This window comes from Cucurbita pepo, chromosome LG09, assembly GCF_002806865.2.
Source record: "Cucurbita pepo subsp. pepo cultivar mu-cu-16 chromosome LG09, ASM280686v2, whole genome shotgun sequence".
Taxonomy (NCBI): domain Eukaryota; kingdom Viridiplantae; phylum Streptophyta; class Magnoliopsida; order Cucurbitales; family Cucurbitaceae; genus Cucurbita; species Cucurbita pepo.
In genome coordinates, this window is record NC_036646.1 from 2,905,878 (window position 1) to 2,919,368 (window position 13,491).

A 13,491-nucleotide genomic window follows, 5' to 3' on the forward strand; every position below is an offset into this window, starting at 1 on the left:
CAATCAACGATGGAAGTTTAAATACAGATTTGTGAGCGATACAAACGTATATTAAATTGATGTTTTTTCTTTAAATTAATTTGTTTATTTTATTATATTAATTAATTGTTATTATTTTGTTTCTGTTTTTAAATTAAAAACAATCAATTATTTATTTAATATTTTATTAATAAAATAAAATAGAATCAAAATTTTATTTTATAATTTTGGCTATTAAATTTAAAAAATTGTTATTAAACCAAACTTAAGACGGAAGAATAGTATAAAATTTAAGAACGGGACAGAAGGAAAGCACCTAATTCTACCCGAGACTAATTTTAGAGTCATTGGAGTTGAATTTTTGGATATCGTGGATGTTTATAGCAAAATCGAACATCTGGGTATTTAACTATAGTTGGAAAACAAGTGAGTACCAGGGAGACCTGACCACAGTTAATTCAAAACACGTTCATCATTGAACGAAACGCTAGAGGTAACATTTTCCAAATTAAATAATAATTTTTGAAAGGACTAAAAGGAAATAAAAGAAATGGAAGAAAAAGAGGAGCCGCCTTATTATTTAATTGGATAAATAATAAATAGCCTATGTAAGAGATGAGGTGGACAGATCATGTTCTAGGATTTATGTCCTACAAACAATATTAGTTTATTGTTCATATTTGAATTTCAATATTAAATTATTTTAATTTTAAATAAAAATTAGGTATTATCAAACGTCCTGGTTGACACATCGTCCAGTGTCTATTTCTTATATCATTTGTAACCGTTCAAATCCACCACTAACATATATTGTCTGTTTTGGCCCATTACGTATTGTCGTCAGCCTCATAATTTTAAAACGCGTCTAAGAAGTTTGGACAACTTTAAAAGAAATGTTTCGCTCCTCTCTACAACTGATGTGAGATCTAACATTAATGATGAGCTAAATTATATTTATGTCCATCGGGGATACGTATAAATTTCGACAATGAATTGGTTGCTTAGCTTTCATCCAGTAAAAATTCTTTTAGATCACCGAGAATCAACAGTAATGTAAAACAGTCGACAATGGGTTGATCGGGACAATGGGTTGATAATGAGAGTGATAAATAAATCATGAAGAAACACAGCCAATCGCATGTATTCTAAAAAATACTATTACGAATAAAACTTAAAAATAAAAAGGTGACAAATAAAAGGTAAAATTGAAATATCATAAGGTTTTGAGGCTAAATATAAAAGTAAATGAAAAAAGAGGCCCATTAATTTAACAGCTTGCAAAAGCCCATAAAAACAAAAGTTAATGGGCCCTTATAAAGCCCAAATTTAATTTGTGAAAAGTTTACGTTATTTTCGTTTTTTATGTTTGAGAAAAAAAAAAAAAAACAATATATTTATTTTCCAAACAATAGTGTTATTTTCTTTATTTTAAAAATAAAAACAAGTTTCCTTCTACGGGATAAGCAACCCATTAGCTTATACTTCTTTCCCGCTATACCCATATAGACTTGCGTCGTGCACATTCAGCACTCGACCGGCTCGTTGGGTGTGGAGAAACATTGGAAACCAAAATAGCTTTCTTCAGAGCCATTTCTTGACCAGACATGCTCGGAATATATATTTTTCGATATGGGTAAAGCTGATTCTCTCCTTCCCTTATAACCTTGGTATAACTGCAGAGATTACCTCATTCCCGTCTTTCTATAGGTCTGTTTTTCCCAGCTTATCAGTTTGTAACCACTAACATTAATCCTATGATAATAATAGTTCTTCGAAACACACTCGACCTAATACGCCTTTTGATCATTGATCTCCTTCCAACTCTCTCACTTCTGTCAACTATAAACGATAGAGAGTAAACTCCAAATTTTAACAATTTTTGTGTAATTATCAACCCGACCCTTTTTACACATTATATATCTTGAAATTTATTGTTCTAATCATGTACTCGACCTCGATAGGCAGCAGACAATGATACACTCCAAACACGGGCTTATTAATTCTCCAGTTCAAACCCAACAACTCCTCGGGTTAACTAACTCTCGAAACTAAACAATTTCATTTAATAATTCTACTCTTTACCCGAACGCTCCTAGCTCGTCGCCCCCACCAACACCAATCATAAAATCTTATCCATTATTCTTATCCATAAATGATTTCCATGAACATTAATTATAAAATATTTGTTTATAGATTCATCATTTATATATAAATAAATTAAATTGCAATTATCACATTCCCTTAATTATTATTTTTAAATTTAAATTATGGAAAAGAAATTAATTTTAATTCCATACTTTAGTCACTCATTTTTTTTAAATCTTATTAATTTAAATCAGCAAAATTAATAATTTTAAAAAAGCATAAACCAAAGGACAAAAATGTCCAAACAACTAAAAGTATGGATACCCCACCAAAAGAGACCCTTTTTAACCCCAAAAAAAAAATTAAAAAATTAAAAAATTAAAAATTAAAAATACTTCTACCACTATATTTTATTTTAAAAATATATTAAACTTTCAAAAAAATTTAAAAATACCCAATAATATTTTAAAAATATTTTGAATTTTTAAAATTTCCATTAATACCCTTCAAATTTTTTTAAAAAAATTTAAAAATATTTTTAAAATATATTTTTTAATTTTTTTTTTTTTTTGTTATTAAAAATGTTAAAAATTTAGTAATATATATTTTTTAAAAATAAAGTACATATTAATTTAATAAAAAATAAAAAATAATTTAAGGCCCAATAATTAGGAAATCTACCCAAAAGGAAAAGGGGAAAAAAAATCCTCTCGTGAAGCAAAACGACTACAATGGGAAAAGCCTGCTAAAAGCTACCTCAATCATTTTTTTCCTTTTTTTTATTTTTATTTTTATTATTATTACTTTATTTTATTTATTTTTTTTTTTTAATTTAAAGGAAATAAAAAATTTAAAGCAAATGATCGATGCACAAGTCACGCAACGTTTGATGGTTATTAGAAATGTACACGCATTGATAACCATCGAGAGCGTACACGAATTAGTTTAAGTTAGGTCGAAGAGTTTTGTTTCTAAATGACTCGAATAGGGTAATATTCTTATTTTTCGTAATAATTTTAAAAGGAGAATTGAGTCGTAAACCCTATTTTCGAATTGGCTGAGTTGGTTGAGTTGACTCGACCCAAATCGAAATTTTTTGAACGGAAGTTTGAACACCGGAGAGGAGTATGGAGAAGTAATAATGCTTATTGAAACCCTAATTCGAGGGCTTTAATTTTAGCGAAAGGACAAGCCATGTTGGTTGATAAAAGTGCAATCACATGCAATTTCATCACATATTTTGACTCTTTCCTATACGAACATGGTTGTTTTGTCTCTCCCTTTTAGAAAAACTTGGTCTTTTTTTTTTTTTTCTTTTTTGTCTTTTTTTGATCTGTTTGAGCTATATGATACCGAGAATGAATGAGCTGGATGTTGATTAATTTATGTAAAGAATTGAAAGAAATAACCTCGTTTCTCGAGCTAAGTGCAAGCTACTAATATTAGAATCGAGACATCAACAACTTGTTCTAACGATCTTTCTTGAATATAGAATATTGTATAGATATATCTATATCAAAATGGAACGACAATCGAGGGTATTAAAAAAATTTTATGACTCAAAAAATTCGATCAATCCAATCCAACTCCTATAGTTTCGGTTGTGTTAGTTCAAATAATTGAAAATTTTATCGATCCATCATTATTAAATTTTAAAATTGAGCGGGAGAATCCTAAAGAGAAATGGAAGTGGGGAAGAGAGATACGAATTGGCACGAGAGATCCAACGATGAAATGGAGTCCACTCTGTTCCCAAAAACAACTCCCGGTCCCCGTCTCCATCCCCATCCCCATTCACATTCTCATCATTATTCCATTCCACTCCCACAAGAATATTCTCTCGTATTTCTGTCCCCATTTAATATTTTACTTAAATTCAATCGAGCTCAATATCGTTCAACTCGTTAAGGCAGAATTGAATCTCTATCTTTTCACGTTGAACTAAAAGAATACCTATCGCGCTCGGTTGGGTGACCATGTTAGTACTCACAGACTACCTTTGTATACTCGAAACAAATACTAACTCTTTGTCTTAGATTCCCGATCCCTATTCCTCTTAAGCCTATACCCCTACCAACGTGAAAGAAAAAAAAAAAAAAACCCTATAAATTCAAATTTTAATATAAAAATGGGAACATTATTCTAAAGTATTATTTAATGTAGTTCGAGAATTTTTTTTTTATGAACTTTAATAATTACTCAATAAATTTTGAAAATTTTTATATTCGTGCCGTATGTTCCAAGGATTGGGTTGTTTAAATGCGTAGAGATCGGAAAGAACACCAACGGCAAAAGCACTCTACTGGGCTGACACTGACACTGAGAGACGAAAGTTAGGGGAGCAAATGGGATTAGATACCCCAGTAGTCCTAGCCATAAACGATGGATACTAGGCGTTGTGCGTATCGACCCGTGCAGTGCTGTAGCTAATGCGTTAAGTATCCCGCCTGGAGAGTACGTTCACAAGAATGAAACTTTGCCCATTAAAGCATTACGTGAGCTGGGTTCAGAACATCATGAGATAGTTCGGTCCATATCCAGTGTACGCGTTAGAGCATTGAGAGGATGTTGCCCTAGCTCGAGAGAACCTCGAAGGACGCACTTCTGGTGTACCAATTATTGTACCCACGGTAAACACAGGATAGCCATGTACGAAATGCATAACTGCTAAAAGGATCTGAGTAGTAAGCCCACTCCAATATGAGTACTACACGGGACTATTAATAAATTGGTTAATTTTGTAATTTAAAACATAATTTGTATAATTTTGAAAATTAAAATAATTATTTATTTTGATAAAAGCTTAATGGACTATAAATACCCCTTCGTCATTATCACAATCCACACTCTATTTCAAATCAAAAGCCATGAACACAAAACCATCCACTTTCCTCTTCTCTCTCCTCCTCCTCCTCCTCCTCCGCCTCCTCGCCGCCGCTTCCGGCGGCTCCCTCCGCGTCTTCCACATCTCCACCCACTCCAAGCCGCTGTCATGGGCCGACGGAGTACTCCAAATGCAGGCCAAGGACGAAGCTCGTCTCCAGCTACTCTCCTCCCTAGTCGCCCGCCGCTCCGACGCGCCCATCGCCTCCGGCCGCCAGGTGATCCAGAGCCCCTCGTACGTGGTCCGGGCAAACATCGGAACCCCTGCCCAGACGCTGCTATTGGCCCTGGATACCAGCAATGATGCCACGTGGATTCCGTGTTCCGGCTGCGTGGGCTGCCCGGGAACCTCCGTTTTCTCCTCTGATAAATCCTCCTCCTTCCGGCCGCTCCCCTGCCAGTCGCCGCAATGCAGCCAGGTAGGGCCCACTCCATTTTCTTTAATTATAAATAAATAAATAAATTCATGATATTTTAAGGGCATTATTGTCAGAAAAACAGTTCTTATTGGATTTCCGTACTAATTAAAAAAAAGTCTTTTTATTTTCATATATTATTGGGCATCTCTATAATGTCTGTCTGTCAGTCACCGACTGACTGTTCAGTCACGGACCAACAAAGTTTTCCAATTCCCTGTCTACACTTGCACGTGATCTCTTGTTTTTTTCTAATTAATAAATATATTATTCATTTTTGTACTAATAATATTCTTACCATTTAAAAATAAAAGATAAAATACACTTATTGTAATTTTTTAATAATTTTATTTAATATTATTGAATTTTTTAAACATTTTTTTATAGAAATTTTAGAAATTTTAATTATATTTTTCAAATAAATTACAAAATTTAAGAAATTTTTTATTAATTAATGTACTCTTAAAAGTTTTAATAATATTCTAAACTTATTTAAATAAAAACTATTAATATTTTATTTAAAACTATTTGACTTTTAGAAAAAAAAAATTGGAGGGTATTTTTGAAAATTTAAGTATAAGTTTTAAACCAATTACAAAATTTAAGAGGTTTTTTATTAATTTAATATTTTTTTTTACTTTTAACCAAATTATAAATTTAGGTTATGAATTTTCAAAATTAAAATTTGGAATTTTAGTATGAAATAAGATTATATTTAAATTTATAATTAATTAATTATTTAATTTTAGAATTTGAAAAAATATTTATGACGCAGAAAATTTATTTTAACGTTAATCTCAGGTACCGAACCCCAGTTGCGGTACCAGCGCGTGCGGTTTCAACATGACATACGGCAGCTCGACGGTGGCGGCGGATTTGGTTCAAGACAACATAACGCTGGCTAGGGACTCGGTTCCGGCGTTCACATTCGGGTGCATCACGAAGGCCACCGGGAGCTCAGTGCCGCCGCAGGGGCTGTTGGGGCTGGGCCGTGGCTCATTGTCGCTCTTGTCGCAGACCCAGAGTCTGTACCAGTCCACATTCTCCTACTGCCTTCCCAGCTTCAAATCGGCTAGCTTTTCTGGGTCGTTGCGGCTCGGGCCAGTGGCTCAGCCTAAGAGGATTAAGTATACGCCGCTCCTCCGCAACCCGAGACGGTCGTCGTTGTATTATGTCAATTTGATCGGGATTAGAGTCGGTAGTAAAGTCGTCGACATTCCTCCTAGTGCTTTCGCTTTTAACACCGCCACCGGCTCCGGCACCATCATTGATTCTGGTAAGATTGTTGGTCGAGAGTCCTACCTTAACTAATTTAAGGAATGATCGTAGATTTATAAATAAATAATACATTTAAAAAATCAAAAACAAAATTATTATAGCTTATGATCATATTATTAAATGTAAGTTTAATTTTGATTGGTATAATTATTTAGGGACGACGTTCACAAGACTAGTGGCGCCGGCGTACACGGCGGTGAGGGACGAGTTCCAGCGAAGAGTAGGCAACGCAACCGTCTCATCTCTTGGTGGCTTCGACACTTGCTACACCGTCCCCATCGTCTCCCCCACCATAACCTTCATGTTCGACGCAATGAACGTCACTCTCCCACCGGACAACTTCCTCATCCACAGCACCGCCGGATCCACCACCTGCCTCGCCATGGCCTCGGCACCCGACAATGTCAACTCTGTCCTCAACGTTATTGCCAACATGCAACAACAAAACCACCGTATCGTCTTCGACATTCCCAATTCCCGTGTCGGTGTCGCCCGCGAACCGTGCTCTTAGAACGTGTCGTCTCCGATTCCGGTGATGTTTTACTTTCGGAGGTCTTAGGATAAGAGTGTTCGGTCGTGGTTTGAGTTGGTTATGGGGAAGGGGTAAAATCGTAATTTTGAATTGGTGTTGAATTGAAACGAGTGTTTTTATGGTTGTGTTATTGTGTTTCTTTTTATTTATTATTAGTTTGACATTTTTATAAAAATATTTATTTTTAAATTTATATTTCAAAGACCATTAATATAATTATGATGTTTTATTTAATTATATTATAAAGTTGTTAAATTATAATAATGTCGAACTGTGGACAAAATTAAAATACCATCTACAAGAAAAGAATATTTGAGACGACACAAAAAAAAAAAAAAATTGTAGTTTGACCAAATGCATCTAATGGTCGGAATCATAACTCCATTAAATAACTTTTTACGTATGATAGGTTCGGTTTTGTTTGAGAACATTCATTTGGATTGAATTGAGTCGGATAAATCTTTTGTAATAATCTAAAATTTCAAATTGATTGGATTGGTGACCGAGTAACTCTAACCCAACTTAACCCTCTATTTTCAGGTTAGATTAGGTTGGGTTGTCCCGTTATTCTTCTCTTAAAAAAAATTATTTAAAAAAATATATATATATATAATATATATATATATATATTAAAAACGTGTAAAGCAAAAGGCTATAAAAGAGAGAAAGGGAATCCATTTAAAGTGCAACCTTTAATATTTACAAGGCTTTTTTTTTTTTTGGCACATTGGCTAGTGGTGGTGGAGACGGTACTACCCGTTAACTTAGTGGTGATGGTCGTGGTGGTGGTGATAAATTCGGGTGGGCGACAGGCCCACGTGGCTAACCCACCCCGTCTTACTCTCCCACCGCTCATTTTCTCTCTTGAAAAAAAATATGTCTGAGTTACCATTTAATCTTATTACTGACTCGTTTGATAATCATTTTATTTTTTAAAATTTATTTATTTTTAATTCCCGATCGTAAAAGACAGTAACTCAATTTTAATATAACCCGTGAAAAAAAATAGGTATCTTTTAGACATATATGCTGAATGAATATGGGATGGGATTGGCTTGATATCAAAGCTACCAAAACCCTAAAAGCATATCACTCCAAAAATAAATAAATAAAGTTTTTTTTTTTTTTTTTTTTTTTTTTTTTTTTTTTTTTTTTTTTTTTTTNGGGTTTTAATTATTAACTCATTTGACAAAGAGTGATATCAATTCATTATGCTTTAGGTTGCCCACTTACTCTCTATTGCTCTTTTTTTTCCCCAAATGCTAGTGGTTCTATGTCTCTTTCTCATTCCTCTTATTATTTCTTTCAATTATTTTAGTTTCCAACTAAAACTCCACCATATTCCAAACCGCACCGTACTCGATTTGGTGTTGGAAGATATGACACTAAAAGTTGTAGAGGTGATCGTCTTTTTTATTGAGCCACTGAAGCAGTGCGTCGGACTGTAATCGAACAATTACGGAGGAATGGAATTAATGATAGTTTGATTCGTATAGATTGTAAAGTTGGTGGAACTACTTGTACTTGTTACTGTGTATGTGAGATCGTGAATCTCTCCCTAGCAAACGCGTTGTAAAACTGTGAGACTGATGTCGATATGTATCGAGCCAAAACGGACAATATTTGCTAGTGGTGAGTTTGAGCTGTTACAAATGGTATTAGAGTCAAACACTGGGCGGTGTGTTAACGAGGACGCTAGATCTTCAAGGGGGTGGATTGTGAGATCCCAAATCCCACGTCGATTAGAGAGAGAAACAAAACATTCTTTATAAGGGCGTGGAAACCTCTTCCTAACAAACACGTTTTAAAATAGTGAGACTGACTTCGATATGAAATGAGCCAAAACGAACAATATCTACTAGCGGTGAGTTTGAGTTGTTACAAATGATATCAGAGTCAGACACCAGGCCGTGTGCCAACGAGGATGTTAGGCCCCCAATGGGGCGTGACTTGTGAGATCCCTGATCCCACATCGGTTGGAGAGAGGAACAAAACATTCCTTATAAGGGCGTGGAAACCTCTCCCTATGGAGGTGGATCGTGAGATCCCTGATCCCACATCCGTTGGAGGGAGGAACAAAACATTCCTTATAATCGGTTGGGTTGGGGAGAGGAACAAAACATTCTTTATAATCGGTTGGGTTGGGGAGAGGAACAAAACATTCCTTATAGTCGGTTGGGTTGGAGAGAGGAACAAAACATTCCGGTTGGAGAGAGGAACAAAACATTCGGGTTGGGGAGAGTAACAAAACATTCCTTATATGGGCATGGAAACCTCTCCCTAGCAAACAAAAATCATGAGGTTAACGACGATACTTAACGGGCCAAAACGAACAATATCTGCTAGCAGTGGATTTGAGCTGTTACAAATAGTATCAGAGCTAAACACAAGGCGGCATGCCAGCAAGAACGCTAGGCTCCCAAGAGGGCAACATTCCAGTTGGGGAGAGTAACAAAACATTCCTTATATGGGCATGGAAACCTCTCCCTAGCAAACAAAAATCATGAGGTTAACGACGATACGTAACCCGAACAATATCTGCTAGCAGTGAATTTGAGCTGTTACAAATAGTATCAGAGCCAAACACAAGGCGGCATGCCAGTAAGGACGCTAGGCCCCCAAGAGGGCATGGATTGTGAGATATCAAATCCCACATCGATTGACAATAGGAACAAAACATTTCTTATAAGGGCTTGGAAACCTCTCTCTAGAAAAACGCGTTTTAAAACATGAAACTAACAGAGATGCGTAACAAGCCAAAACGGACAATATCTACTAACGATGGGTTGAAGTTATTAAAGTGTACATAACAAAGATATCTTTTTTTCTATCGATCGTTTATTAGAACAAATCACACAATCTCCCTACCGAAAGAATGTCAACCTTTTGACACTTTTGCCACCTATCTTTCACTCTTTTAATATTATCCATTTTTATGGACCAGACCATAAACCAACAGCTAATATCACGTTCATACTTTTTCTTATAGTCAAAAGTTCAAATCTTCATCATCACGCTCGGGTGCTCGTAAAACGTCTATCGAAATTTAGAATTAATACCCATTTATAGTTGGCCACTAGGAAGATATTCTCCAATTGTCTCTCAACAACGCTAGTGGTCATATTCCCAAAAGCTCAAACCTTTTGGCATTGGAAGATGTTAGCAGCTAATTAACAAAAGGGCAACTTAAAACCTAAACTCCCTCTTGCCCTAGCATGCAAACCCTTCTCTTCCATGGATATCAACCCCACTCCATCTCCACCCATCTCCGACACAAACCACCACCACCCTCTTCCCTCCGCCGCCGCCACGCACGGCGACCCTTCTCCAAAAAAAGCCCTTTCTTCCACGGTCGGCGACCGCCTCAAACGCGACGAATGGAGCGAAGGCGCGGTCGCCACCCTCTTGGAAGCTTATGAATCCAAATGGGTTCTTAGAAATAGAGCCAAACTCAAAGGCCATGATTGGGAAGATGTGGCTCGCCATGTCTCTTCAAGGGCTAACTTCACCAAATCGCCTAAGACTCAAACGCAGTGTAAGAATAAAATTGAGTCCATGAAGAAGCGGTATCGTTCCGAAACGGCCTCCGCCGTTGACGCCGCCGCTGCTTCCTCCTCCTGGCCGTTGTATCATCGCCTTGATCTCTTGCTCCGGGGAAACACTCAACCACCTCCTCTTGCCACGTCGGTGATTCTGGTTGATGCGCCACCGCCACCACCACCACCGCCACCGCCGCCGCCTCCTCCGTCTCCTCCGCCCTTCACGGCTACGCTGAATTGTCTCGGATCTAATGGTGTTGATGGGATTATTCCAAAGGTGATTGATTTCTCTTTTGAACCACTTTTATTGGCTATAGCTCTTTGTCCCTTTTACTTTTTTTTTTTAATTAATAAAATTATTTACAACTTTTATATTTTTTTAAAAAAAATTAAACTTTTAATAATACCCTTAAAACTTTATTTAAAAAAAAAAAAAAAAAAAAAAAAAAACCCTTAATCTTAAAAAAATTAAAATTAAAAAAATACCATTATTAATAATTTATTTCAAAACTTTAAAAAAATACATTAATATCTTTAAAAAAATTTAATTTTAAAAATACCTAAAACTTTTTTAAAAAAATACAAAATCACCCTTACCGAAAATACATAGAAAGAATTGTCAGTACCACGTTTCTGAAATACCCATAAATTTTTAAAATTAATATTAACACTCGTAATCTTTAAAATAAAGTTAAAAAAAAAGTTTTTAGCCTTAATACCTTTAAAATATAGATATATCGTTTCTGTAAATATAAACTTTTATTTATTATAAAGTTTAAAGGTATTAATGTCATTTTTAAAAGTTTACGAGTATTTTTTAAAAAATATACTACTAACCGTAACTGTATTTTTAAAATTTTCAAGAGGTGAAAGGCATTAATGAAATTTCTAAAAGTTTAAGGGTGTTTTTGAAATACTTTCGAAAGTTTAAAATTATTTTAAAATTTTTTGGAAGAATAGTATTTTTGAAAGTTTTGAGGTATTTTTGAGACAAAATACAATGTTATGAGTTGACATTATTAACAGGAGGATGGAGTTGATGAAACAAGAGTATCAGATAAGGAGGAAAAGAACAAGAACAACAACAACGTTGTAGTGGAGACAGACAGTAGCACACCAGCAATGCCATACAGCGACAACGAGAAGCTAAGATCGAAACAACAACCAAAAGCGAAGAAGACGAAGAAAAAGAAGAAGAAGAAAACGAGGATGTCGGACGAGCTGGATGAGATTGCTAGCAGCATTCGGTGGCTAGCCGAGGTCGTGACGAGGTCGGAGCAAACGAGAATGGAGATGATGAGGGATATCGAAAGGATGAGAGCTGAAGCAGAGGCTAAAAGAGGAGAAATGGATCTGAAAAGAACAGAGATTATTGCTAACACTCAGCTGGAGATTGCTAAGCTCTTTGCAGCTGGTGGCAAGGCTGCTGATTCTTCATCAAGGATTGGGAGGCCCACTTCATTTAATTAAACAATCATCATTAATAATCATTAATAATCATTACAAACCTTAATTTTATTCTTAACGAGCAACCGGTTTGTCTGTTTCAATCCATTGGAAATCGAGAATCGAACTATTTTGTTCTTTAAATGGTAACCTGTAGGTGTAACAGCCCCGATCCACCGCTAACAGATATTATTCTTTTTGGGCTTTCCCTTTCGGGCTTCCTCTCAAAACTTTAAAAGCTCTGTTTCCATCACAATCCACCCCCCTTCGAGACCGAGCGTCCTCGCTGGCACTCTTTCCTTCCTCCCATTGATGTGGGACTGCCCCCAAATCCACCCTCCTTTGGGGCCAACGTCCTTATTGGCACCGTCTCGTGTCTACCCCCCTTCGAGGAACAGCGATAAGGCTGGCACATCGTACGGTGTCTGGCTCTGATACCATTTGTAACAGCCCAGATCCACCGCTAGCAAATATTGTCCTCTTTGGTCCCCTCAAGGGATTAAAACGCGCCTGTTGGGGGAAGGTTTCCACGCCCTTAGAAATTGTGGTTTGTTCTCCTCTCCAACCAATGTGGGACATCACAGTAGTGGTCTAAACGGGTTGGCTTGGAAAAATCATTTGGGTCAACCCAAAATTTGTCAGTTAGTTGGATTGGTGGCCGGAGCAACCTGCACATAGTTTACAACCCAAACATTTATTTTTTAATTGGATTGAGTTGTTGGTTGGTGTTTTTTTAGTTACTTAAAAAAAACCTTATAAAAGTCAACTATCAAACATTCACAAGTCAAAACAATTAGTAATACAGCTTATAAACATCAAATACTCTTAATTTTCATACACGTGACATTTTAGGTTTGTAGTCAACCAATCGATTGATTGTTCTGTTTTTACCAATTTTTATTATATTGTTCGAGTTTTGAGTCTTAAGAGAACTCTATTTGTAGTTCAAAAAGGACAGAGAACAACGACAACTTCAAACCGAGAGGGGAGAGCAAGACAATGACTTCAAATGGAGAACAAGAAAGGGGAGAACGGGAGGCAGTAGAACGTCACGAAAGAGGGCGAGAAGCCATGAGCCACAGCGTGGAAAAAGGGATCGAGGCATGAATGGCAGTATCGTAAAGGAAAACGATGTTTGAGACGAGATTGAACAGAAGCTAAAGAACGAGGGGCGAGGGCCTTACTCTTTAGGGTTAGTTCGATATTTATCAAGATGAATGACACAAACGACATTATTTAAAGTTCAATATGAAATTACTCCCTCCATGCAAAAAAATTCAAAATTACCCTCTTCTTTTTAACCCTAAAACTAATTAACCTTTAAAATTACTAA

The 13,491-nt window shown here is 35.9% G+C and overlaps 2 protein-coding genes across 2 annotated transcripts; both read left to right on the forward strand.

Moving 5' to 3' along the window:
* Positions 1–4,906: 4,906 nt before the first annotated feature.
* LOC111802305 (aspartyl protease AED3-like) lies at positions 4,907–7,362 on the forward strand. The gene is made up of 3 exons (XM_023686616.1): positions 4,907–5,366; positions 6,165–6,639; positions 6,797–7,362. The coding sequence occupies exons 1-3, from the start codon at positions 4,932–4,934 to the stop codon at positions 7,150–7,152; spliced, it is 1,266 nt and encodes a 421-aa protein (XP_023542384.1). The 5' UTR covers positions 4,907–4,931; the 3' UTR covers positions 7,153–7,362.
* Positions 7,363–9,985: 2,623 nt separating this feature from the next.
* On the forward strand, positions 9,986–12,230 carry LOC111802115 (trihelix transcription factor ASIL1-like). The gene is made up of 2 exons (XM_023686374.1): positions 9,986–10,989; positions 11,739–12,230. Exons 1-2 carry the CDS (start codon positions 10,408–10,410, stop codon positions 12,180–12,182), a joined length of 1,026 nt encoding a protein of 341 aa, XP_023542142.1. The 5' UTR covers positions 9,986–10,407; the 3' UTR covers positions 12,183–12,230.
* Positions 12,231–13,491: the final 1,261 nt, after the last annotated feature.